Source organism: Lemur catta, chromosome 21, assembly GCF_020740605.2.
Source record: "Lemur catta isolate mLemCat1 chromosome 21, mLemCat1.pri, whole genome shotgun sequence".
NCBI classification, from domain to species: Eukaryota; Metazoa; Chordata; class Mammalia; order Primates; family Lemuridae; genus Lemur; species Lemur catta.
This window is the reverse complement of record NC_059148.1, coordinates 9,096,215-9,123,887: the sequence shown is the minus strand read 5'-3', so window position 1 is coordinate 9,123,887 and position 27,673 is coordinate 9,096,215. Positions and strand designations below refer to the sequence as shown.

The 27,673-nt window shown below is 49.6% G+C and overlaps 2 protein-coding genes and 1 pseudogene across 2 annotated transcripts in view; 1 reads left to right on the top strand and 2 right to left on the bottom strand.

Annotated features, from left to right (window-relative positions):
• Positions 1-26,750, bottom strand: SNAP29 (synaptosome associated protein 29). Its single transcript, XM_045535140.1, has 5 exons — positions 26,356-26,750; positions 13,013-13,209; positions 7,763-7,848; positions 5,204-5,302; positions 1-294 (listed from the first exon to the last, which is right to left on the bottom strand). Exons 1-5 carry the CDS (start codon positions 26,590-26,592, stop codon positions 137-139), a joined length of 777 nt encoding a protein of 258 aa, XP_045391096.1. The 5' UTR covers positions 26,593-26,750; the 3' UTR covers positions 1-136.
• Positions 18,505-24,942, bottom strand: LOC123626178 (annotated as a pseudogene).
• Positions 26,751-26,869: 119 nt separating the features above from the next.
• PI4KA (phosphatidylinositol 4-kinase alpha) overlaps positions 26,870-27,673 on the top strand; it is a 114,719-nt gene continuing 113,915 nt past the window's right edge. Inside the window, exon 1 of the mRNA XM_045535137.1 lies at positions 26,870-27,093. Coding sequence (XP_045391093.1) covers positions 26,950-27,093 — 144 coding nt within the window. The 5' untranslated portion in view covers positions 26,870-26,949. The remainder of the gene's footprint in view (positions 27,094-27,673) is intronic.

The window sequence follows — 27,673 nt, the reverse complement described above, 5'->3', positions numbered from 1 at the left end:
TCTTAAAGACCCACTCTATTATAACATTTGCAACACTTTAAATTACATACTAAAATAATAAATGAAATTTCTTGGAAGTTCAAAAAAGATCTTTAGAATCTTTTTGTCACAATGGAGTAGAAATCATTCTCTGTCTTTAGAGTTGTCGAACTTTTCTTTCTGTGCTTTTTATATTGACATCTAACTTGTCCACTTTGGTTGTCAGTCGGTCAAGAATGTCGTCTTGCTCCTCAATTTCCGTCTGCATCCCCAGGGCTATGTCCTTCAGTCGGCCCAGGCCCACGGACAGCTCATCTGCGGGAGGAGGAAATGAGACACAGGCCTGAGCAAACAGTCACGGCACCTGGAAATGCTGCTCACTCCCTCCCAGGGGCTCAGCAACTTCTGCGTTACCGAATCTTCTTCCTCATAAGGCAGGCTAAACTCCAGGGCGTTGGTTACGTTTTCCAAAATGTGTGCAAGTAAAGACAAAATCTGTTTACTCAATAAAAAGTAATATGTGCTTAATGTGGAGGCCATTCCCTGCCCCCCAAGATAACCAGTGTTAAATATGATGGTGTTTGTCCTTCAATATTTTAAAAAACACATACAGATATATATAGTTTTTCAGCTGCCTCTAAATCTTCTAGTAGGTTTTTGGACATTGCAAGATCGTTATTGAAAAGAGAAGCACAGAAAGCCCTGGGGAACACATTCCCTTCCTAGACCCCACAGTGGACACCTGGGAGAGGTACGCTGGCCCCTAACAGCCAGACCCCTGGCCTCATCTTTACGAGCAAAAACCCACATCAGTGGACAGAACCCAGCAGTGCTGCTTTCCATCCTTCCACCTCCAGCTCTCCAAGGCTGGATCAAGCCCAGATCCCGAGCGTCAAATAATGGGCTCATCACTGGAGACACCTCTGACAGACAGATGTGGGGAGCCCTGTCACCAGGCTGCTCCAGCCCTGGGCTCCCCTCCAAAGAAGGCTACATCCCCCAGTCTGCTCTGCGGGTGGCAGGAGAAGGGGGCCTCTCTCCCTGCCCTGCTGCCTGGGGTGCTCTGCCAGAAAACACATGAACTACAGATGTTCCCACTGGACCCAAATGCTGTGGAAACCCTTTACTTCTGTGACTAACTTCACACTTTCCCTCATTTGTTCATTCATTGCTGCCACTTCCCAGATCCACGAACACGTGGCTGCCCGGGATCTGCGGGGTTAGAACAGTCAGCTCACGTTTCCCAGAAACGGGCTGGCGCCATTTCCTTTGCTCACTTTGTGGTCAGGAAAAAGACAGTGGTCTCTGCACAAGCTGAGTGCACGGACCCCTGCAGCCCAGAGTCCCCATGTCAAAGAACGAAGTGCTGAGGTGCCAGGCTCCTTCAAAGATGCCATCGGGCTGAGCTCTAGTTAACTGCGGAGCACAGGACTTTTGGCAAGGGCTCAGCTCTTGCAATCGGTTACACCATCACTGCTGAAATTCAGGTCCAAACATGACAAGCGAGAGCCTCACTTCCACATGGGGGAGGGAGGATCTGGGTACATTCCACTAGGTCTGAGCACAGACCCTGACCCTGCTCCTTAAGCGTGTTCTGGCTCAGGTGAGCCCCGCACGGGGAAGGCACCCAGGAGCGACTGGCCACAACGAGCTACTCCAGTGGCTAGAATCCTTGAGTTAGTTATTCTATTTCCCTCCTTAGACTTTTCTAGTACTTACAGCATTTGCCTTATCTTTCACAAAGTTGTAAAAATCAATCTAACATTTGGTTTTAAGAGAGAGAATGTCGACAGGACGTGGCCAGCTGCAGGAGTATGTGAAAGAGCTGCTGGGCACAGACAGTGTGTAGAGAACGGAGGGTGGGGGTGAGGGGAAGAGACATGCCCAGGGACTCTGCTGGCCCCCGGTGAGGCTGCATCAGCTGCAGAGAGGAGTCGTTTTTTTTTTTTTTTTTTTGAGACAGAGTCTTGCTCTGTTGCCCAGGCTAGAGTGCCATGGCGTCAGCCCGGCTCACAGCAACCTCAGACTCCTGGGCTTAAGCAATCCTCCTGCCTCAGCCTCCCGAGTAGCTGGGACTACAGGCATGTGCCACCATGCCTGGCTAACTTTTTTCTATATGTATTTTTAGTTGTCCAGCTATTTTCTTTCTATTTTTAGTAGAGATGGGGTCTCGCTCTTGCTCAGGCTGGTCTCAAACTCCTGAGCTCAAACGATCCGCCTGCCTCAGCCTCCCAGAGTGCTAGGATTACAGGCGTGAGCCACCGCGCCCGGCCCAGAGAGGAGTCTTAACTGATTCCGCCAGGGTGAAGAGCAAAGTCTCTTTCCCAGTTTGTGACTGTGGGGGCTGTGTGTGTGTATGCGCGTGCCCAGGCAGACTAGGGGTGGAGGGCATGCCCAGAGCCCTTTTACTAAGAACAGAAGGCCCGGAAAGAGCCAGAGAGGAGAGAGAAGAGGTGGTGCTTCATAGGCCTTCTTACTTGCGAAATTAAATATAAAACACTGAGCGAGAAAAGGTGAGAATACACACTTACTCAGCACTGGCACCACAAAGCAAAGTCAGTTCTTTTTATTTTTTTTAATTAGTCTTCAGCTCTCTGCTTGAGTTTATTGAAAGCCATGACCTTGTTGTGTTCCATGGAGAGTAAAAGCTGGGAGTTGCCCCAGACCTCAGGAAGCTTATGGGCAGCTGGGACAGCAAAGGATAAGCAAACAGCCAGCGTGAGATAAAAAGTATGATAAGATAAAGCCACCAAGCAAGGGCGCTGGAGTCCTTGGGGGCTTGCACAAGTCCCTGAAATGGGGGGAGGGTGTGTTAAGAAGAGAAGAGTGTGAGCAAAGGCGCCCCCCTGATCGCAGGCAGCGGGCTGGCCTGCGTCAGCAGGAGGAGGGCCCAGCTCTGAGGCTCTGAACAGTCGCCTGGCCCTCCTCCTACCCTACGCTGCGTCCTGCAGGGACCTGCCCAGGGTGCAAGTCTTCAGTGCCAACCGCGCACCCTCAGCCTCTATTGGTGGGCAGGGCTCAGTCCATCCGGCCTCACTCCTTGAATTCAGTATCCTTACTCGGTGTCCCCCATTGCCACCCAACCAGCAGGTACCTGCGATACCACCAGCCCCGGCCACTCCCTTTTCCCTGTAAAGGACAGAGGGCGTTCAAGCCCCTCTGGCTTCCTCTGGAGTGGTCAGATCTGGGCAGACACACCTTCTGCCTGGGAGAAGTCTCTGGCTCTGGAGGGGGCAGAGCCCAAGGGACAGAAGCACGAGGCAGCTGTCCAGGGCTTCCCTGAGCTCTGAGCGCAAAGGGCAGGCAGGGCTTGGGCGGAAGCCTCGGGCTGCAGAGCGCTGGGATGGGCCTCCCCTGCTGCAGGGGCCTGGCACAGCCTCCCCAGTAGGCACTGGCCATGCAGGTCTGAGGCGTTAACATTCACACGCAGGGGGAAAGTGGTGAGCTGTGGGTGGTAGAAACACAGTTCTTTTATTTGTTCGTGCTTTTGTCTAGTCTCTAAAATCAATGTCTTATTTATGTGAAGATTCCTTTTAATGCCCAAAAGAAGGTCATATTCACTGACTCTGCAATTTCATTTCTAGTATTCGAGCTACAAAATGTGGCCAAAGATTTCTGCACAGGCATGGCCAAAGGATTATTTGCAGTAGCAAACAATGGAAATAGCCTAAATGTCCAAGAGCAGGGTATGGAGCTGTTAAAAGTGGTGCTTTTCAAAGAAATATTGTAGTTCAGCAAAGTGTTCAAGATATGAGTTAAAAAGCAAGAAACAAAAATATACGTATAACTGAGTGATCCCAAGTACACTTGACATCGTATACACCTGTGTATATACGTACGTGAAAAAGAGAAGGACTCACACCAAATCAAGGGTCACTGCTGGACAGCAGGATTACGGATGTTTATGTCCTACAGTGAATCCACATACACAGAAACTAAGGGTAAATGTTATTAACAAGAAAAAGAGTATGCCCAATGTGTCACCTGTGTGTGGGCTCGGGGCTGCTGGCATGGGGACTGCTCTGGGCGAGCAGAGAAAGGGGCCGTCAGTGCGTCTCCTCCCGGGAGGGGTGAGCAGGAACAAGCCCGTGCGTGGACACCCAGTAGGCATCTCGGTGGGTTTCAGGTTTGCCCTCCATTAGGTACCTTTAGAGCAGGGGAGATGTTGCTGTGCCTGGCCAGCTCTGTCAGCTCCTAGCAGGGCTAGGAGACCGACACCCAGGTAGAGACTCCCGTGCACAGCGTACAGGTGAGAGGAAGCAGCAAGTCTGAGACATACGGGGAATAAACTCACGGAAATGCCCACAGGCCAAATCCTGCCTGAACTTCAAATAGCTGACTTCTCCCTCAATCCAAAAAATCGTCACTTGTGCTTGCCTGCTGGGTCCTGGGTAAAAGGTGGTGACAAAATGGAAATATCCGCACACTCTCCTGGAATTTATAGCCTGTACATGATTACAAACGGCCGGGTGGTGCTATGGAACAGCAGGCCCCCGAGAGACACGAGAGGAGGCCACACTAATGTAAGACCTGCAGTGTGGGAAGAGCCCCCCGCAGACAGTGGGGAGGAAGGACACTCTGGGTAGATGGGGGCCCCAGGGCAGGAAAGAACTTGCATCAGAAGGCCCGGTGAGCCTGCAAGGCGAGGAGGGGAGGAGGGGACAAGGGCGGAGGGAAGGGGGGTGAGGGCAAGGAACCTGGCAGTGTTTTTAAGTGTGCGGTGTAGCCCCGGGAGTTTCAGAAGACTGCGCCACCTGACTTATGTTTCGAAAGCTCACTCCGGCGGCCGTGTGGCTGATGTGCCAACCGCAATACAAGCGTGGTCTGACCAGGCCAGGCCCTTTCCAGCTCAGGTAACCTCCCGCCGACCCTCCGAGGCAGCCTGTTCCACAGGGGGGGAGACCAGGGCTCTGAGTGGCCAGGTGGGAAAGACGGAGCAAGTGGTTACATCCAGGCTGCACTGTGTGGCTTCTCAGGGACCTAGGCCCCTGTTGCTGTCACAATTCATGAGAGGTGGGGACGGCTCGGCCGGACTAGAGGCAGGAAATGGAGAGAAGTGGACAGAGTCCAGAGACAGACGGGGCGAGATGGACATGACTTAGTGTGGGGTGTGACACGTGGCCAGGCAGCACTATGGGGAGGCTCCTGGAGCTCAGGCTGTGCTCAGCAGGAGCTGCCTGGAGGACAGGTGACTTATGGAGGCTGGCATGGCTCCCGGTCTTACCCAGGTTGCTGTCGATCTTCTGGTGATAGGCTCGAAGGTGCGGGTTCTTCGGGTAAGCTTCGCTGCTCACGGCAGAACTAGCCCCTCCAGGGACAGAATCTGAGTTTAGAAAGAAACACCAGGTTAACTGACGTCTCTTGAAATGTTCACAAAATTAATGTTGAAAATGGGTGGAAGGAAGGAGGGGATTGGTTGTGAGACCATCCAAAGGGCCGAGGGTGGGCGTGGATGAAACGCACACAGGAGCACCAGGCAGGCTCGTGGCCAGAGGGAGAGAAGCTTCCATGGGGCCAGTCAGGGCTCCAGCCTCCCCCTCGGCCCTTGGGAGATCAAAGACCGTCATCCTATGGGGCACCTGCTCAGACCCTGGTACGTAAGCTCTGCAAAGAGAGTCACACAAGTAATGACAAGGCGGTGGAACCGCAACAGTGCACAGTGCACTTGCGGACAAGGTCTAAATCAAATTTGTTACATTATGGAACGGGATTATGGGTGATTCTTTTCTCCTTTTGAGATCTATTTTGATGTTATCTTTTCACTTAAACAAGCAAAAAAGAAATGTTAAATAATGCACATTTACCCCAAGAAATCTTCCTTGCACTTCAGTTTCTAGGTACACACAGGAAAGCCCTGTCTTCCTAGCTTACCTTCTTTTGAGAAACATCTTTCTAGACTTAGCATATTTCCCCTGGCACCAACATACTGAAGCCATTCTACGCATAGGGTGTTGATTTTTCTTTTTAGTCTCTTAATTTATATCACACAAATGAAAACTCCTTAAAATTGTGTCTTCTGGGTACAGGGTCCTACTCCACTTCTCCAGGGTACGACAGGGTGAGTTGTTCTGGGCCCTGTGCGTTTCAGTTTACACTCACTTCCTCCTGTGGTTCTTGACTTTCTAGACTGAACTGTACCAGTATCAGTCTGTCCTGACCCCTGGCTCTTGCTCCACCAGGTCTCTACTCAGCTGTGTCAACCACAAGCGCAGTGGGTTCCAGCGCTTCCAAGGTGCGTCCTGCCTTACTCCACGGCAGCACACAAGTATCTGGCTTCTAGCACCATTTCGATGTGCCTGGCTCTCTAGGGGCCTACAGAGCCCAGCAGGCCTAAATTCCTTTCCAGATAAGGGGTGTTTCTGGGCCTGTCATTTGATGTTAGTGGGATGATTTGATCAACACACATTCTGCCTTGCACACTTTGTCCGCCCTGCTGCTGCTGCTGCTCCTCCTGCTTGGGCTGGGGGCTGGCACTATTACTAGCCTCCCGCTGCTGCTGTGACAGACCATTGCAAACCTGCCCTTTAGTTCTGGAGCTTGCAAGTCCAGCACGGGGGGTCTCACTGGGCTAAGTTCAAGGCACTACCAGGGTTGTACTCTCCTGGAGCTCTAGGGGAGAATCCAGTTCCCAGCCTCTCCCTGCTGCCAGAGCTCACCTATATTCACCCCTTCCTCCATCTTCAAAGCCAGCAGCATCTTCAAATCTCTGACCCTGACACCCTCCCTTTTCTACTTATAAGGGACCTTTGTGATGACATTAGGCCCAACTGAGCAACTCGGGGACAATCTGCCCATCTCAAGGTCAGCTGATTAGCAATTAGAACTCCACCTGCAACTGTAATTTCCCCTGTGCCATGTAACCTAGCACATTCACGGGGTCTGGGGATAAGGACATGGGCAGCTTGGGGGCCCATTATTCTATTTACCAAAGAAGTTTTCCTGCAGTTAGGCCTACACTGCCAGAAGAGCTCAGAGGTACACGGGGCAGGACTCAAAGACAGGTTCATTTTCTTCCTCTTTTTTTTTGAGACAGAGTCTTGCTCTTCTGTTTTAAAATTCTATTTATATATTTATTTTCTTAGAGACAGGGTCTCATTCTGTTGTCCAGGCTGGAGTGCAGTGGCATGATCATAGCTCACTGTAACCTCAGATTCCTGGGCTCAAAGCAATCCTCCTGCCTCAGCTTCCCCAGTAGCTGGGACTACAGGCACATGCCACCACACCCGACTAATTGTTCATTTTTGTAGAGACAGGGCCTTGCTCTTGCTCAGGCTAGTCTCGAACTCCTGGCCTCAAGCAATCCTCCCGCCTTGGCCTCCCAGAGTGCTAGGATTATAGGCATGAGCCACTGCCCCTGGCCCAGGCTAATTTTTTAGAAAATTTTTTTGTAGAGATGGGGTTTTGCTACATCGTCCCAGCTGGTATTGAACTCCTGGCCTCATCTAATCCTCCCGCCTCAGCCTCCCAAAGTGCTGGGATTACAGTTGTGAGACACCACATCTGGCCTGCAGGCTTATTTTTAATGCAACACAAGCCTCCACTTCCTTATTCCACCCTCCATAGAGGAGGGAGGAACGAGCCCCACTGTAACACACACCTCCAGCTTCCCCAAGAGTGTGCTAGGTCCCTAATGGCCCTCAGCCAGCATGTGTGATGTCAGCAGCTGGAGCCCTTGCCGACCATGCCCAGAGGCCACCGCCACTCACCATACCCCTCGGGGCCAACACCAAACCTAGAGGTCCCCCCAGAATGCAAACGTTGGTGTGCACAGGTATCCACTCACCTACATCATCCAGCTTTCTGAGGTTTGGATGGCTGGCCTGGTACTTGGCCTCCTGTTCTTTACTTGTACTTACAGCTTCTTTTAATCTTTGGATAAAAGTTCACAAAAAAAAAACTTTTAAAAAGGAAAATCACGATGACAGTGTCATTGGTCTTTTCAAGTAATGCCTATGTGCTGAAAATCAAATGCCTCCTCTGTGCAAAACCCCTTCTGACCAAAGCAGGGATTGCAACGGCTTCCCCTGGGAGTGAAGTTGGCTGTGCAGCAAGCTTACAAAGACCCCTGCCTCAGAAGTGCAGCATCTACTCAGGTGGCCCTCCCTCAGGAAAACGAGGTGCCTTAGGACCAGGCAGATAAAAAGTATATGAAACCACCGCGTAGGCACTAAAGACCAGAGTTGGCAAACTATGACCTATGGGCCAAACCCAGCCCACGTCCTGTTTCTGCTTTGTTTCCCAGTTCTCTTTATTTATTGTGGTAAACACACATAACCACCTGTTTTTGTGTGGCCATGAGCAAAGGACGGCCTTTGCAGACAACCATTTGAACCTCAGATGATTAACTCTAAACCTCAATTAAGAATTTCATTCTTTTCATTAGTAGGCCTGTATTACAAAAAAATTATGCTCAACTATTACTGTTTATATATGTTGAATTTTGCCACTAAAAATTTGTGGAAATTTGATTTTTTCTCTTGTCACACTGGTACCCACAAAATAGCTTTGATTTTGCTTCCTGGCCCACAAGTCTAGTTTGCTGACTCTTCTGTAGACAGAGACATCTCTGAATAGCTCAGAGTCGGTCAGAGTGTGCCTGACACCCCACTGGGCCCCCACGGGAGCCGCAGGTGCCTGCAGCTGGGAGCTGCCCTCCCCGACAGCCTGCGCCCCTCCACCTCTGCTCAGCCTCGCCACTCTGCCAGCCAGGCTGGGAACCATGGCTATTGGAGATTTCTGCCCTCCCTCTGCACAGTGCCACACCCGGCTACCCCGGCAAACAAATGCCCCCTGATCTCCCACCCCCCAGGTATCCCAGAAACCCAGCTCCTCCTCCTGCCTTGCCTCTCTCTACCCTTATGTGGATTATGGCAATGCCTCTCAATTTGACCCCCTCTCCCTTCAAACCTTTACTCTCCATGGGTGCTGCACATCTTTCTAAAGTAATCCTGACACGCGCCTCTCCCTCTCTCTCTTTTTTTAATGAACAGGGTCTTGCTGCGTTGTCCAGGCTGGAGCACAGTGGTACCATCACAGCTCACTGCAGCTGCAAACTCCTGGGCTCAAACGATCTTCCTGCCTCAGCCTCCCGAGGAGCTGGGACTACAGGTGTACAACCCCACACTCGGCTAATTTTAAAAAATTTTTTGTAGAGATGGGGTCTTGCTATGTTGCCAAGGCTGGTCTTGGAACTCCCGGCCCCAAGCGATCCTCCTGCCTGGGCCTCCCAAAGTGCTGATAATCCCAGTCATTAAAGGCTGGGTGCGGTGGCTCATGCCTATAATCCAGGCATGAGCCACCGCGCCCAGCCTTTAATGACTTCTCACTCGTAAGAGCAAGTCCAGACTCTTGCAGGCCAAAGGCTCTGCAGGCCTCCAGTGCTCCAGCTGCAGGTAGAATACAGCACAGCCTCACAACATGGAAGGATTTAACACTAGAGGATTTCACTCCTCAGAAGCAGCGCCTGAAGGTCTAGAACACACAGCTGGTTCCTCCGAGCACCACTGCGAGCCGTGCGCTGCCAGGCTGGGCGCAGGAAGAGACGCTTGGTTTGAGCCTGCCTGGCCACCTCCCAGCCCACACATCTCAAAGCTGACTTTACTCTCTCCATGTGCTGTCACATAAGCAGTGGTAGTGCATCAATGATGTAAACTCAAATAAATGGCTCCCTCCAAAGAAAGCTAATTTCTAGGGATAGTGACAGAAGAGATAAGAAAGTGAAGAAGTCTAAGGGTCTTGGCCCTTGGTCAGAAACCAAGTCTTGAATAAGTTAGAGAATTTCACGAGGGGTGGTGAAATCTGTGACAGAAACGCATTCCCCACGAGCTGTAAGTGGAAACGAGAGCAGGCGGCTTTCGAAGTGTGTCGGCAAGGACAAAAGGGCTTCCCAAGAGACAGACAAAACTGAAGAGAAGGCTGAAGGGTTCGTGTGATAAGGATATACACGGGAAATGCATGACTCAAACAGAAGTTTGATTAGAAGAGCTTATTTTAAAAGCTTTTAAGTAACAATACCCCTGGCATTTATGGACTAAGGGTTTTCACTAGATCAGGAAAATTTTACTCACAATTTACTGCATCTTACAGAAAAATCGATACATTGTAATGATTTCTGCAAACTGAGGGATTTAGGGGCATGCAGGGCCTATCTCTGCAGGCCAGACCTCAATGCTACACACCTGCTGGGCTCTTGGAACAGCCAACACCCCCTGCATCCTGGCTTCCCCTGTGCTTGACGGCTGTGTGTCTGCCTGGACCCTCTCTTTCAACTGGTGGGCTCCCACTCAATCTTGACTCCACGCAAAAGGTCAGCTCCTCTGTGCAGCCCTCCTGCGTCCCAGGGGCGACCTCCCCCTCCTCTGGGCCTCCACCGCAGTCCTGTTGACCGTCTGCTTCCCCTGTGCCTTCCAACAGCCAGCCTGTGCTCTTGCAGCTGCGACCCCCGGCACAGGCACAGGTGTGCAGAGTGCAGCACTCAGGACCCACGAGGGGGGACCATGCACCGTCACTGCAGCAGCCTCGCCTACAAAGCTGCACAGGTTACCTCCATGCACATTTGGGTAACGGAATTAGTGAAAGCTGCTTCAACTAAAAGTTTGCTTTCTACTGGGTACAGCGGCTCACGCCTGTAATCCCAGAACTTTGGGAGGCCAAGGAGGGAGGATTGCTTGAGCTCAGGCATTCAAGATCTGTCTGGGCAACATAGTGAGACCCCATTTCTACAAAAAATTAAAAAAGTTAGCCAGGTATGATGGCACATGCCTGTTGTCCCAGCTACTCAGGTGGCTGAGGCAGGAGGATTGCTTCAGCCCAGGAGTTGGAGGCTGCAGTGAGGTATGATTGTACCACTCACTGCACTCCAGGCTGAGTGACAGAGTGAGACCCCCATCTCTTCAAAAAAAAAAAAGGCTGCTTTCTTGCATCTACTAAGTGATGGCAAGACCATTACAGATGATTGGGGCTGAGGTAGGGGCAGGAGGCTATGCAGGACCATTATGTTGGGTACCCTGAAGCCAACCTCACTGAAATAACTATGACTGCTTCGCTAATGGGAAGCCTTTGTCAGGAAGGCCTTGAGTTTTAAAGATGCTCCAAAAAAACCCCAGAAAACTTCCTTTTTTTCCCTCTCTCTTCTTAGTAGAGACAGGGTCTTGCTCTTGCTCAGGCTGGTCTTGAACTCCTGACCTCAAGCGATCCTCCAGCCTTGGCCTCCCAGAGTGCTAGGATTACAGGCGTGAGCCACTGTGCCCAGCCCAGAAAACTGCGCTTGGAGCCACAGGACCTTAATGGCTTTTATAGCAGGGCCTCCAAAAGCCCCGGGAAGCAGCCTTGGTAAAGAGGCATGCAGGAAACAGAAGGTGCCAATCACACACTCGCCAGCTTCCCATTCCACGGACTCACTCTGCTCCTCAGTTTGTGCTAGGAGAATGTCCTAGTTCAAAGTAAATGAATATCCTACCTTCTCCTATGGTAATTAAAGGTTACCAAGAATTAGGATATAAAACATCTTTCTGATTTGTACACTGGGAAAAAAAACCAACTAAAATTGGGGGTGAAAGAATGACAGATATTTAAAATTAAGGTTGAGCTGGAAAATCTAGGATGGATGGTGATTATATGGCTGAGCCAAAAACCAAACCAACCCTGAGAACCTTGGCTGGTTCCTTCCCTGGGCACCCACTGAGACCCGCTTCCCTTCCTCAGCTTCCTCTCTGTAAGTCCCAACGGCTTCACCTGCCTGTTCCTTCTGCTCCCACCACCAGCTCCACCACCAGCATTCCCTTCCACCCAGCCCCACTGTGAGCCTGAAGTAGCTTTCTAGTTTTTTCCCCACCACACTCTACGCCTTGATCTGGGTGGAGGTCACACAGGTGTACACACAGGTACACAGTCATCCCCCTCCACTTAAGATGCAAGCATTTTACTGTACCACAGTGATGCAGTTTTAGAAGTACTGCTGTATTACAGAATTAAAACAAAAAGAGAGAGAAATGGCTATGAAACCTGTGTAGTCACATTATATCAAACATTTTTCTGAGTTAAATGGAAGCAAAAGGCTACAAAACCAAAGAAATAGTGATTACAACTATGAAAATCCCAAGGCTGGGCATGGTGGCTCACATCTGTAATCCTAGCACTCTGGGAGGCAGAGGTGGGAGGATCGCTTGAGCTTAGGAGTTCAAGATCAGCCTGAGCAAGAGGGAGACCCCGTCTCTACTAAAAATGGAAAAACGAGCCAGCCTCGGTGGCGTGTGCCTGTAGTCCCAGCTCCTCGGGAGGCTAAGGCAGGAGGATCACTTGAGCCCGGGGGGTTCCTGGCTGCAGTGAGCTATGATGACACCACTGCACCCTAGACCGGGCAACAAGAGCAAGACTTGGTGGAAAAATACACAAAAAACAAAAACTATGAAAACACTGAATAAAGGGAAAATCTAAATTTTCAGTTTTATGCTAGGGTAAGTAAACAAAGAGAGTATAGATTTCCTATAATACAGCTATGTTGTTTTTCTAATAAAAACAGACACAATCATCTGAGATATAAATAGTAGTAACCTATTTTAACAGAAACTCAGTTCTTTTACCTTGAACGTGTGACACTCATGCCTGTCATGCATGAATTTATTACATTTCTAGCCAAAACTTCTGAGAAAAATAACTTTAAAATAAAAATCAGTGGGAACACTGAATTAGATAGGAAAAAGATATGAAAACTTTTTAAAGCAAAAATTCTGTCACATTTGTACTGTTTAAGCTGTCTGAGGTGAACATCCTCTTTCAAAATATAGAGGTCGCAATTATTGGAGTAGTAATTTCCTGGAGACCCAATTCACGTAGAATTTACAGACTAGACATCAATACAATGAATGTAGTCAGGAGTAGGGCAGACAAGTTTCTTGTTTCAAGATGTCTGAAGACAAATCCCTTCTGATGCATAACTTAGGAGGTTCCTGGCTTCCTTAAGGCACTGACACGGACTGAAAGCCTCAGCCGTTTGCACTAAACCCCACTTTTGCTACTTCATATCCACACTCACCTGCTGTTGGGCTGGGGGGTGAGGGTGCCATTCTGTTCAGGTGGGGTCTCTGCTGGTTTGGATTTGAAGTAATTGACAAGCCCCCCGAACACACTCTTAATGCTGTTGATGTGCTTCTGGCTGGTCTTCAGATCCTGGTCCATCTTGTCCACCATCTTCTCCGTGCGCATTAAGACTCCTCGCTGACGGACAAGTTCCTGGGGAAATTGAGAGGCGGCGGCATTATATCTTTTTGTAATTCTCCTCCAACCCAGCAGAGAACCAACCACACATGGCGGGCACTTCATAAACCCTCAGTGAGCACAAAACAGGGACAGAGGCCACCATCTGTGAAGGGCACACTATCCTTTCTGACAATACATTCCTTTGTTTCTCCCTCCCTGCCTTACTTCTTCTTGCTTTATTTGCTCTCGAGCCCCTTTTCCTGAGAAGTTGGCTCAGAGAACCATGTTAGATGGATGGAAGTGTGCCACGTGCAAACTCTCTCTAGCCCCCCAGCCCTGGTAACCCGCACAGGCTTGGACCTGGCACTGTCCCTTGGACTCCAATTCTCTACTCTTATTGTTCAGATATGGGAGTTCCCACTGGGCCACCTGAGCCTCCCAGCCCTCGTCAAATCTTCAAGTTCTATTTCATGGACTGGCATCCTTTCTAGGACCTATTTGTGTCTGACTTCAGCCCATCCACAATTTCAGCTTTAGAACCTGTCACAACGGTGGCCCTGTCACAGGGCCTTTGCATGTGCCACTTTCTCTGTCTGTAATGCTCTTCAGACACTTGTATGGCTCATTCAATTCAGTCTCCACTCCAAGACCACTTCCTCAGAGAAGCCTTCCCTGAACAGCTTCTCTAAAGTAAGACTCGCCTTCCAGGAGCCCGTGGGACTCCACCCTCCACCTGCTTTTGTTTTCTAGGCAGAGACCTGCGTTGCTCACTGCTGAGTCCCCAGGCCTCACTCAGGAGCTGCTCACAGCACATCTGTCCAGCGGATACGTGAGTGACGCTCTGGCGGTGCCAGCCTGGACTTCGCTGGTCCAGGGCAGATGGTTCTGGCTAAGGATGTGAAGTCACCACCACAGCAACACCACCACCTTCCTTTACCTGTGACAAGCTCCCTCAGGCCCTATTTCAGGATTTATCAACAGCCACTCCAGCTGCGTCCCCTGGCCATGAGCTGCTTTTCCAGCCTCGAGCCTCTGCAGCTTTGTTCTCCCTACTTCATGGGGCCGCCTCTGCCCTTGGCTGCCTTCCTCTGCACCTTCCTTCCCTGCCTCTCCCTGTGGCGAGCAATTCCCTTAACTATGCAAACATTCTTGAGAGACTTCTCTCTTGATACCTAAAAACAAAGTCATGAAAAAATTTAAACACACACCTAGAAATGGGAAGGGCAGAAATGAAACTATATATGGTTGTTGGAGCCCATTTTAGATATGTTAGATATAAACGGTGTCAGTGGAAGATCTTTAGGGCCTACAGGGACTCAACGTTGAAACTAAGTTCTTGTTCAGTGGGTGAAATTTAAAAACATAACATAGAGGCAAAAAGCTATAACAGTGGTTAAATTTACTGTTAAACTTTAACGCTTGTTAGAAATAAACTTAGAATTGTTCAACTTTATAATTTTGAACATTTGTTTTTCACCAGCTCACGAGACATGTCTGAACAAACCATTGGGCTTTTATAAGTAAAAAGAAAAGTGTTTTCTGGACTGTGTCCTCCAGTATGTCAAGTAAATCTTGCAAGGCCTAGTTTTCAGAAAGGAAAAAAAAAAAAGAGCCACTAATGTACCTGGAGTCTCTACTTCATCCAACACCTCAGGTTTATCATCTCCACGTCCACACTGTCATCTTTTTTGGAACCAGAGCTATAAATTGGGATTAAAATGATTTTCTCCAGTATCCACATTTTTTGACTTGATAAAAACTCAAACTCAGTCCAGTCCCAGCTGGTGGGTCGTGACAATGGAGTTTGAAGCAGGAAAGACGTTCAGAGCAGCCGGGGTCGGGGTCTGGGGGTGACAGATACTCTGCTGTCACACCAGGAGGGTGGTCCTTGGCTTCCCTAACAGCCCGCTGTTCCCACCCCGGCTAACCTCATCAGTCTCTCACCTCGGCCTCCCCATCTCAACTTGGAGAGCCGCACAGGAACAAGTATTTGACAAAACCTTCCCCAGTTTGAAGCGAGACCTTATTTTCTTGTATTCACAGTGACACATTCTCTCAGACTCCCAAACAGTCTGTGTTACTGTGCTCACTTGGTAGGAAACCAGACATCTGGTTGAGATGTTCCAATGGAAGCTCACAGAAATATATAACGGTGGCTCATCCTGCATGTGAGGGTAGAAGGCCAGGGGAGTGGGTGCTGCTCTGGCCTCTGGAAGTTTCTGTGTGCTTGAAGCTAGTGTTCACTGGACGTACAAGGCCAGCAAAGGAAGAGAAGTTTTTTCTGCTAAAATCCACCCCCGGGAGGCCAAGGAAATGACTGGACTCAATGTGCTCGTGACCTAGTTCTAACCAACGAGGAAGGAGGACGCCTGCCTGAGCACAGGCCAGGAGTCCCAGGAAAGAGAGCGCTGACAGTCTCTAAGGACAGGCTGGGCAGGCACCTGCACCTCAGCCACCATGACGACAGGCCTCAAACGCTCCAGGTCCCAAGGTGTGTCGCCATTCCCTAGGAGCGCAGCCATGGCATGTCTTCTTCTGTCTCTGGGAGAATGAGGCTCCTGAAAGGACAGGTGGCTGTGAGGGTCACGAGCTCCAGAAATGTCCTCAGTATAAAGGATGTACAGGTAAAAGTGCTTACTTGGCTCAAGTGATTACTAGGCATTATGGGTGATTCCCCCCTACTCCCTTGAGCCCCAAACGGAGTTTTCTTCTTTTTTTTTTTTTTGAGACAGCGTCTCGCTCTGTTGTCCAGGCTAGAGGGCAGTGGCGTCAGCCTAGCTCACAGTAACCTCAAACTCCTGGGCTCAAGCAATCCTCCTGCCTCAGCCTCCCGAGTAGCTGGGACTACAGGCATGCGCCACCATGCCTGGCTCATTTTTTCTGTATTTTTCTATATTTTTAGTTGTCCATATAATTTCTTTCTATTTTTAGTAGAGACGGGTCTCGCTCTTGCTCAGGCTGGTCTCGAACTCCTGAGCTCAAACGATCCTCCTGCCTCGGCCTCCCAGAGTGCTAGGATTACAGGCGTGAGCCACTGCGCCCGGCCAGGAGTTTTCAAAAGTTAAACTGGAAAAAGAAGATGATCAGAGAAGGAATCTGGTTGGGCTGGGGCACAATGCCAAGGGACTTTGCAGAGAGAGAAAGTTTTCAATTCCTCTGTGGCTTGTGGCTTTTCGTCAAGTAGAAGGACCCCTGATAGTGCAAAGGGGAAGCAGGAGACAAAGACCCTGTGAGGGCACACACCACACGGATCACGGCCAGGGCCCTACAGGACTTGCAGAGACCAGGTGTCCCTGCTGGCACAGCGCTCTTAGAAAACACACCCACGACGACAGAGGTGTGGCAAGATCTCCACCCATAGATATTACTGAGGACCCACTCTCTGCCAGGCACGTTCCAGATGCTAGGCAATCAGGGGTGAATTAAACAACCTAAAATCTCTGTCCTCATGTTGCTTACAGTTTGACGGAGGGCAAGGTAAGTGAAGTTCAATCTGGATTTTTTTTTCATTTGTTGACAACACTGCGGTGTTGCAAATCCAAGGAGGGCAGATGGGTCCCTGCTTCACTGAGCTTACAGTCTTACAGGGGAGGCAGAAAAGAAAGCATCTCTCTCTCTCTCTCTCTCTCTCTCTCTCTCTCTCTCTCTCTCTCTCTCTCTCTCTGTCTCGCGCGCGCGCGCGCACACACACACACACACACACACATGCGTGCAGTCGCTACTCTGCCAGGTGAGCTCCCTACTCTGCAGGAATTCCCAGCCTGGTTTAGGGGGGTCAGGGAGGCCCCCTGATGAAGTCTGAGGAGAGTTCAAAGCTGAGAAGTCAGGGGGCCAAGAGGCCTGGGGCGGCTGCAGGAATAGAGAGGGGAAGTGGAACCCTGTGGTGAAGCCGGTGGCTTGGGGGTGAGGGGTGGGGATACTGACTCAGCGGGGAACACCCAGCGAACGCCTAGGCCTTCAAGGGGCGGCAGATCCCAACACATTTCATGTCACACAGGCTTGAGGCTTCCCTGATGAGTATCCCTTAGGTTCCTGAGCTTATAATTAAACTCAGATACGAATTAGTAAGTGGATGGAGGTCAATCTGGAGTTGCCAAGCTGAATCTGGAAATCTGAAATTTACCTCCATTTCGTCTCTCCCCTCCCAAGGGAGCACGTGCACATACACAGGCACCGCTGGCGACACATGAGCACGCTCAGACCTGGGGCTGTCTGACTGCAGCAACTGGAGCATGGAGTGGGTCAGAAACGCAAATCGGGTCTTTTTTTTTAAAAAAATCTCCAATTTTTAGAAGGCAATTAAAAATTACAATTCCAACAGCCCACAAAACAAATAAAAAAATTATAGAAAGAAATTAAAACTATGTTCAAAGAGCCTTTTTTTTTTTTCCAGCTCAATTTCAGCACCCCAGGGAAAATAAAAGCATCCATGACTATCACGGATGAAAATGAAATGAATGTCATTTGAATCAGTTATTTTTCCCCACTGAGGTATAAAATCTATATAGAAATTTGAGACTATAACAAATTGTACTTCTCATAGTTGTTTTAATTTTCTTTAAACCCTGTTTAATATGGTTTTTTTACTGTTGTAAAAATGTTTTCATGATTCTGAATCTGGTTCCAGTTCTTGTCATTTATTTTTAAATCAATATTTAATATACTGGCTACCAGTTCTAACCAGGAAAAAAAATCTTAGAACTATCTCTTCATTATGACAGCACATTCAGTAGAAATTATTGGTGTGCAAGCAAACCATGAAAGATGCAGCTCTCCAGAAGGCACATTTTGTTGATTGTTCCATTGTCTAAATATTCTTTACCATGATTCTTGATGAAAGACTCTTTCAATCTTGTAAACATCAGTGTGCGGTCTCACTGCTATGCCGTTTCACGTCCATGGACAGGAAGGTGGTTCACAGCTAGTGAAAAGCTAGAGGAGTCTAAGTTGTTTTTTTTTTTTTTGAGACAGAGTCTTACTCTGTTGCCCGGGCTAGAGTGCCATGGCGTCAGCCTAGCTCACAGCAACCTCAAACTCCTGGGCTCAGGCAATCCTCCTGCCTCAGCCTCCCGAGTAGCTGGGACTACAGGCATGTGCCACCATGCCCGGCTAATTTTTCTATATATATTTTTAGCTGTCCGTATAATTTCTTTCTATGTTTAGTAGAGATGGGGTCTCGCTCTTGCTCAGGCTGGTCTCGAACTCCTGAGCTCAAACGATCCGCCCGCCTCGGCCTCCCAGAGTGCTAGGATTACAGGCGTGAGCCACCACGCCCGGCGGAGTCTAAGTTTTAATGGCTGGTAAGCCTTACATCCTGCAGAAGAGGAAAGCACTTTTCCTTTTTTGCTACTTAAGAATATGGCAGAAATGTATGCTGAGGTAGCCCAGTCAATCCTTAGTTTTTCTTTTTTTGTAAATTTGGTCTTAGAATATCTCTGGAAGGGTGACATTTCGAAGAAGCCACTGCTGGGACCGGCTTCCATTGCAGTCTCTAATGCTGGACACCTGGCTATCCTCTTCCGTGGCTTTATCCAGGCACTGATTACTGTTCACATGTTGCAGGGTTAATTTCACTGGGTCATAGTCCCAAAGTTGGTTGCCTTTTACGTAGTGGCATTTGAGCATTATGACTAGGCCATTAAGTTTGGAAACATCCAAGCAAAGGTCATCTGTTCTAATTTCTTTGTTGGCAGTATAAGAGAAAATCTGATTTCCTCCCATACCGTGACAATTAAAAATTCCAACATTTTCATTCTCTTTTCTAGCCACATTATCTAGACATCAATTTGTTTCCACATTTTGTATCTCTCCCAATGAGAACTAGTGACGTGGAATTTGAGAATCAGGATAAACATTCTCTAGGTACCAAGAGAAAGGTTTGCATTGTAGTTTCTGTCTTAGACCAAGCCTCGATGATGTATCTCCATAATCTACCTTTGTAACACCTGCAGAAATTATATATAAGAAATTCTGAATTCATCCATCCACACTTCAGCAAGTCGTCTGTTATTTTTATTGATAATCTGCCCTGTGCCTCCTGGAAACGTGTAAGGTGTAGCTTTCCGAAACACATGTCCGATGTGTGAGCATGTAACAATTTCCAAAGTTCCTCTACACTGCCAAATCCTAAAAGAAATTGCTAGGTTTTCTCCTCCCCAAATACCCATTCCAGCATCATATATTCCAATTTCCTGAAAGTAATCTCTGTCTATAGAAAAAAGGCCTCCTGCCATTGTAGGTGTTCTGACAGGAAGAGTTTGATCACCTTTTCTTCTGTCCATTTGTCTTTGGGGACCAGGATACCAGCAAAAACTGAGCTTCCAGTTGAATCCACTGTAGGTGATATCAGAGCCTGCCATGTACTCAAAAGTATCATCACTGATCACATCCATGACAGGACATACCACTGTTCTCCTGTCATGTTTGATCCTGGCTAAGAGAGGCCACTCACAATGAGCTTCCAGGAAGGTGATCACTTGGGCTGTAGACACAGCAGCTCCTTTTAATACAACTCTGATCAACCCAGAATGTTGTTCCATTTGAATTACATTAACTGGTACTTTCAGTTTTTTCACATAACTCTCTAGAGGTCTTTTCAAAAAGTCTCTTTCACTGGCATCATCTACTAGAACAATTTCTTCTATCATGTGTCTTGGAGAGCAATTAATGACACTATGGACAGTACGCAGAAGTGTGCTCCAAGCCCCACTGTGGAAAATAATGACCACACTTGTTTTAGGAAGATTTTCTATCTGGATACACCTTTGTTTTACACCCTTCTAACCTAACACCTGGCAAAGACCTGTTGAGGGCAATCATCTCACTCGCCATTAAATTGAACTGATTGATTTTAAACATCTTTCACCTTTTCCTGATCCTCTTTAGGAATGACAGCTGGTTTCCCCGTCTCTCCAGGACCTTCATGAGGTTTTTGTACTGGCTCTAGAACATCCCCAGCAGGAGTCCTCTCTCCTTGTCTTCATCACACTTGTTGCATTCACTGCAGTAAAGCAGCAGGGACACACCCAAGAGTACCCAAATCAAGGAGGTGGCTAGGACCACCTTGCAATATGCAAATTTTCTCAGGGCACTTTAAGTCAAACTCAAAATTTTAAAATATATACATATAAATATACAAAGATCATGAAAGTTATTCCAATCCAGTTTCATCAGAAATCACGTTCATACCCCCAAAGCGGTTTTTCAAATTAATTCATATCCCAAATCCACATGTCCCACATCTCCTTGTTCCATGCTCAGTGGCAGCAGGTGCTCCTTGGAGCAGGCCAGGGCGATCGTGGTGCGGTCCCATGGGCTGCAGTGCAGATCCCCACGCTGCCTGCTGGGCCACTGCCCGCGGCTCCCCCAGTGGGCGGGTGGCCTGGCCGAATCGGGTCTTAAGGTGCACAAAAAACCACTGAGGGCCGTGGTGGCAGCACTGGTGCCCTCACTGCCCGTGTGCAGGCTGACCTGGGGCTGAGAAAAGGACCTACTCAGCAGGGCTGGCTTGCCCACACACTCCACATTCCCCAGAAAGGCCTGGCCCTTGGCCTGGTTCCTTGCCTTTGGAATATCCTGCCTGATAAGAGTGTCCTTGCTTCCATGAGCCCTTGGGCCAGGCCAGATAGTTTATGCTAACAACATGACTTATGATGGGGGCCTTGGGCTACATGGCTCGAGCTTGACCTCTGGAGGGGTTGAAGACAAAACCCAGCCATGCCTGTGACAGAACCGCAATAAAAACTCTGGACACTAGGCTTGAGTGAGCTTCCTTGGTTGACAATACTGTGTGTGTTGTCACACATCACTGCTGGAAGTTAAGTGCTGTCCACATGACCCCACTGGGAAGACACAACTGTAAGCTCGTGCCTGGTCTGCCCTGGACTCTGCCCTCCGAACCTTTTTCCTTTGATGGCTTTAATCTGTATCCTTTCAATTTAATAAACCATCATCAGGAGTGGAACAGTTCTGGGAGAACTTCTAGTCAACCACTGAACCTGAGGGTGGTCCTGTGGACCCCCTAATGCTTCGCAATAACATTTCCCACTCTCAGAACCACCACTCAGAGGTGGAAGGCTGGAGAACAGACAGCCTCCCAGCTTCCCACAGCATGTTATCTGGTTGGCAAAGCAAGTCCCTCGGGACATTACTGTGGCCACGGGCCATGAGTGGACAAGTTTGAGAAGGGGCAGCAGGTATAGCAAGATGCCATATCTGCCTCAACAGTAACAACCCATCCTTACAAGGTGCCCTGTTACAGCCAGAGCCAGCAAGTTTGCCTGGGATTGATGGTCTAATTCAATCATTGATAGTTTACTAAAAATTAATTAAAAAATAAATCCAGGCCAGGTACGGTCGCTCACACCTATAATCCTAGCACTCTGGGAAGCAGAGACAGGAGGATTGCTTGTGGTCAGGAGCTCAAGACCAGCCTGAACAAGAGTGAGACTCCATCTCTACCAAAAAGAGAAAAAATTAGCCATGGTGGTATGAGACTGTTGTCCCAGCTAATCGGGAGGCTGAGGCAGGAGGATCATTTGAGCCCAGGAGTTTGAGGTTGCAGTAAGCTATAATGATGCCACTGCACTCTAGCTGGGGCGACAGAGTGAGACACTGCTTCAAAAAAATAAAATAAAATAGCTCTCAGCCTTAGCACCATCTCTGTAGAAACCTCCGCGCCATGAGAGCCAAGTGAAGGAGGAAGCTAATGCGCAGGCTGAAGCACAAAAGAAGAAAGATGAGGCAGAGGTCTAAGTAAACCGCTTGCTTGTGCACACGTGAAAGCCACAAGATCAGAATCACGGAATGCCAGAGTCCGGCGATGCTGATACAAGTTGTTGGACTGCATACTACTGTCTAGAACTTGCCTCTCAGTGGATCTAGAACTTCACTGCCATCCGATCGCCAAGGCCACCTCTGAGAGACCCATCTTGCTCATACCAGAACAGTCCCTACTGGTCCTTTGCCCTGGACCTGACATACTGGACTAGTTCTTTTCTCAGTTGTGGCCAAGTGTAACAAGTATACAATAAATCACCTGCTGTTTCAGCTGAAGAATCAAAAATAATAAAAATAAAATAAAATAAAAAATAAATCCAGAACCTACCTAGTGGTAAAGATGTGGTCCAATACCACTTCTCTAGCATAACCCCTTCCACCTGACAGAAGCAGCCTGAGCTGTGTCAGGACACACGCATTGGGCGGGTGGGGGTACACTTTAGCCAAGGCGCACAGTGCAAGGTATTCTTGCCCCTGCAATCTCTCCTCCACTTCCAAGCAATCTTCTGTTCCCTCCACTTCTTCATCCCTTCTCTCCCCAGGGCATTTATTCACTTGGCAAGTACGTGGGGAGCACCTATTATGTAAAAGATGTTGTTCTGCGCAGTTCGAGGATAGACAGTTGAGCAAGAGATGGGTAAGAGACTGCTCCCCTTCCACTGCTGACATTTACAAATCTGAGGAATTACTTAATCTAGCAGCTATCTTCCCCTCTGTCAGCTTTTGCTAAGGACTCTGGGTGCAGCAGAATCACCACAGGCTGTCTCAAGGGGTGGCTCTGGTCAGCACAGCCCCTCATTTGGAGAGGGCTGCCCCACCACCAGCTTCCCAGAGAATGATGGTACCATGCCATGGCAACGTGTCTACTCTCAGTTATGGGGAAACTCTAAATAGATCACCTCAATGGCCTCTGCTCCTGGACTACAAGGGGTGTCTTCCTGTATCTCCCCCCACTTTTTTTTTTTTGAGACAGAGTCTCACTTTGTTGCCCGGGCTAGAGTGAGTGCGGTGGCATCAGCCTAGCTCACAGCAACCTCAAACTCCTGGGCTTAAGCGATCCTCCTGCCTCAGCCTCCCAAGTAGTTGGGACTACAGGCATGCGCCACCATGCCCAGCTAATTTTTTCTATATATATTTTTAGTTGTCCAGCTAATTTCTTTCTATTTTTAGTAGAGACGGGGTCTCGCTCAGGCTGGTCTCGAACTCCTGACCTCGAGCGATCCACCTGCCTCGGCCTCCCAAAGGGCTAGGATTACAGGCGTGAGCCACCGCGCCCGGCCTATTCCCTTCTTTTAACTGAATGCCCGGGGTGGCTTTGGTGACTGTTAAGTGCTGGAAAGACACAGACTAGGTAAGTGGGCCCCCACACAAGACAGTGTGGAGGATGTGCCAGCTGGGGTTGATTGCATCATGTTTGAACCATGTTGAACACCGGTCGCTTTCCATGGATGTTACTGTGCCAGCCATTCGGGCCCTGGTCTGCTGTTGCTGGACCCCCTCCTGAACTGAGATCCTAGGCCCTGAAGAACTTTCCTGGAGCATGCTCAGCTGCCAGAGTGGAGTGGTGTGTCCTGGGCAGGTGGGTCCCCTTGGCCAGGGTGGTGAAAAGGTATACAGAAACCATGCGCAGGGTGTCGGATAGATGGGACGTAGAGCAGAGCACAGTCCAATATTCCTCCATTTTAAAATTCTATTTGTTTATTTATTTATTTTCTTAGAGATACAGTCTTACTCTTTCACCCAGCCTAAAGTGCAATGCCATGATCATAGCTCATGGTAACGTCAAACTCCAGGGATCCAGTGATCCTCCTGCCTCAACCTCCCAAGTAGCTAGGACTACAGGCACATGCCACCATGTCTGGCTAATTTTCTTATTTTATTTTTTGTAGAGACACGTCCCACTATGTTGCTCAGGCTGGTCTCTAATTCCTGGCCTCAAGCGATCCTTCTGCCTCAGCCTCCCAAAGTGTTGGGATTACAGGTGTGAGCCACTGCACCCAGTCCTTTTGTATGTTTGGAATTTTGAACCATGTGACTGGAATAGCTCTTCACAAAAGTTAAATCTTAGGAAAAGAAAAGAAGAAAGAAGTCACACATACCAAATAAAAGGACTGATGAGTGGCCTACAATTCTCTCTATAGTTCTGTAAAGTGCTTAACCAGGTCAGCTGAGTAGGACCTGCCCTATCCTGACCATTTCTCCTCTGTTCTTCGGCGGTCATGACCTGCGGTCTGAGCCTTTGTGAGAAACAAACCTCGCCAGGTTTCACAGCAGCAGAAGGGCAGTTCTGTTTCACTAGAGGTGACTTGACTAAGGAATTTACCTACTTCTGCTATGCTGGGACTGAATTATGATCTTCCCAGCCTAATATTATTTGTAAACTCTTAGTCTTTAATATGAATCTCTCATGTTTTGGCATGTTTCACAGTGCTAGATGTCCAGCCAGCAGCGTCTAAGTTGCATGGTCAGCAGGTCTGCTGGGAGCCACGCTGCACGCTGAGGGCGAGACGAGCTCACTTACCCCCATCCCCACTCCAACACTGAAAGGAATGCAAGAGTGACAGGAGGGTTCCAAGACAGCTAGGAGAATACGGAGTGGGGTGGGGTGGGGGTGCTGATCATTCCTGATTCCCAGGGCCTCTAATAATTGAGAACTGATTCAATCCTGGAAAAATTCAACATGTAATCACACTGATGAGAGCCTGTCACCTGTCCAGTCATAGCCATATTGCACCTGTCAGAGCAACACCTGGCTTGTCCTGGCCAAGCCTCACATGCCTGAGGTGCCACTCTGCCTCTGCTCTCACAGTCCCTGTTGCATAGAAAGACCTTTGGCAGCAGCATGGGGCGTGTCACCACAATCTGTATCAAATAACTCACATCTATTGTTTTTGCCTTTCCTGAGTTATGAGACCAGACCTTTCCCTCTGAACTCCAAAGCCTCCTAAGCTACCTCCCTAGTCACTTTCCTCTAACATACTTGTCCATCACTTCCCTACTCAGGAGCCCAAGAATTCCATTGCTGGGCCAGTGCCCAGCCATCCCTCATTCTCATGCCTCTTGTCTACACCTCAGCCTTAAAAGCCAGATTCAAGTTTATCCTCCGCCACAATGCCCTACTTTGTATCACTCTTATTTCCTACTTCATTTGTTCTCACAGTTTGCAAAGATGTATCTTCAAACACTTCTTAGTTGGTTTCCTTGTGCTTGGGACCCTCAATCAAGCGACCCACTCATCAGGGCCCTGAGACCTCAGGCAATCCTCCCAAATCCAAGTCAAGACTTTCCATTTAGACTGAAACATAGCAATCTGGTAGATAGGAGATGCAAAGCTTCCTCAAAGAGAAGAAGGTGGGTCAATAATGGATACACAAACAGGAAAAAGTGGTGAAGGAAAATAACTCAGGAAGGCAGCAATGGGGACATGACGGAGATGACTATTTGAGAAGCTAATCAAATACATCTCAGGACTGCCCAAGACCCTAAGTGATGGAGTCAATATAAACTTTGCCAGAGAAGAGAATAATGAAGAGATCCAGGGAGGAAGACAATTCTTTAGCTTCAAACATTACATTTCAAAGCTACAAAATGCTTAAGATTAATTATTCTTAGCTGATAATATCAGTAATCTATTACATTTTTTAAACCTTTTTTTTCTCTGCCCAAACAAAACTGTTTCATTACTAGGCTGAGGAGAGACTGTGGTGTACAAGGAAGAATAATTCTCACTGAAGGTTCAACTCTCTGAAATCTTCTATAGACGGAAAGAACTGACAAAAATGAATTGGGGCAATAGACTGTCTCCACCCACACACTATCTAGGACTTGGGAGGTAAAGGTAAGCACCTAGACTCAACCAAACCCAGGCCCTGGCTAACTGAGCAGCTGTCCGGGCAGACAAGACTTCAGTACCCTTACTGGTGAAGCGACGTGGCCAGTCATGTGGGAAGAACTGGAAGACCATTTGCTCTGATGCTTCAGGGCATCACCTGACACCTGCACACACCAGGTCCTCACTCTGCGTCACTCAGGGAGGAATGGCCAGAACAGACCCTCCATTTCCCTAGCCCAGGCCCAGAATTTTTACTCACCTGGACAGAATATAGTCTAGAATTTACCTCTGAACTAGACGTAAAAAAAAAAATAAGAAATAAAAAATCAACTAAGCACATTAATAGCTAAGTTAGATTCCCGAGTAAACTGCCTCCTTCAAGTACTCCAGATGCGCATCTCTTTACACAGTTAACATATTATCACAAGCCACCAAGTCACTAAAACGCAAGAACCCATTCTCGGCAATTCGCGACTTCTCAAAAGATCGTGAACAAAACATTTCTTGCCCCGGTTTGACCATGCAGAGGCTGGCCGGTCCAGACCAGCCCAGCCCGGCCCCAGGCTCACCTCGGAAGTGGCGACCCCGACCTTCTCAGACTCATACATGAGCGACAGGGACCTGCCGGTGCTGGCGACTGTGGCCTCGGCCCTGCGCAGCACCTCCTGCCTCAGGTACTGCTGCCTGTCCGCGGGCGCGTCGGGCGCGTCGGGGAGGTCGCGAGCGTCCCTCCAGGGCGCCGGCGGGGCGCCCTCGTCTTCCCCGTCGTCGTCGAACGGGTTGTAGCTCTTGGGGTAGGCCGACATGGTGCCGGAGCGCGGCTAGATCTCGGAAGGAGGAGGAGGAGCGCGGCGGCCGGCCGGCCAGCGTCTCGCCCCACCCGTCTGCCCCGCTGTTGTAGCGCGAGCTCCCTGCGTCAGACGTGAGCGGGCGGCCCGGCCCCCGGAGCCGACCGTCGCGCAGGCGGCCGGGAACACTTCCGGCGCGCGCACAGCCGCTCCACCGCGACGCAGCGTGGGCCCGCCCCGCCCCGCCCCGCCTCGCGTCTGCAACAGAAAGGTCACGTGGTGGGGAAGCCGGATGCAGCCGCGCCTGCGCCCTGGGCTCGGGCGCTCGCGGGCGAGTGCGGGGAGCCGGCGGGCAGCGCCGCGGCGCGCGCGACGATGGCGGCGGCCGCGGCCCGGGGAGGCGGCGGCGTTGGCTCGGGCTCCGGCTCCAGCTCTAGCTCCTCGCGAGGTTTCTACTTCAATACGGTCCTGTCACTGGCCCGCTCCCTGGCAGTGCAGAGACCGGCATCCTTGGAGAAGGTAAGCTCGCGGCCTCGGCAGCGGCTGACAGGAGGAGGGCCCTGGGGAGGCGGGGCGGGAAGACGGGGCGAGGGTCCGTGGGAGGCTGAGTCGGGGGTCGCGAGCTGCCTGTGACGGGAGGGGGCTGCTCCGGGGAGGGATCTGGCGAGGTGAGGAGACCGTGGGGAGATGGGGCTAGTGAGGAGAGGGGGCCGTGGGGAGGGGTCGACAGGGCAGGCGGGGCGCTGCAGGTGGGTGGGCGTGGGAGGGACGTGAGCTCCGGGCCCAGGGGGCCTCTTGTGACATCGCAGGCCATGGAGCGTGGGCGTCAGTGAGAAGCAGTGAGATGAGCCGAGGACTAGCGGTCAAAAGCTGCGGCTCTGGTCGCGATTTCCCTTGTTTTTGATTCCATGACCTTGGGGAGATGCCTCTCACTTAAAATGGGGATGTTTTTTATTGCTTTGCCCCCTTCACCAGATTGTGGTGGCGGGCAGAGGAAACACTGTGTTTAAAGTGCTTTCTGGACTGAAAACCGACTGCGCATTGTTAATTTTACAAGGCTGGGGGCGTTGGACTGGGTAAAAGATTGTGCATTTGGAGA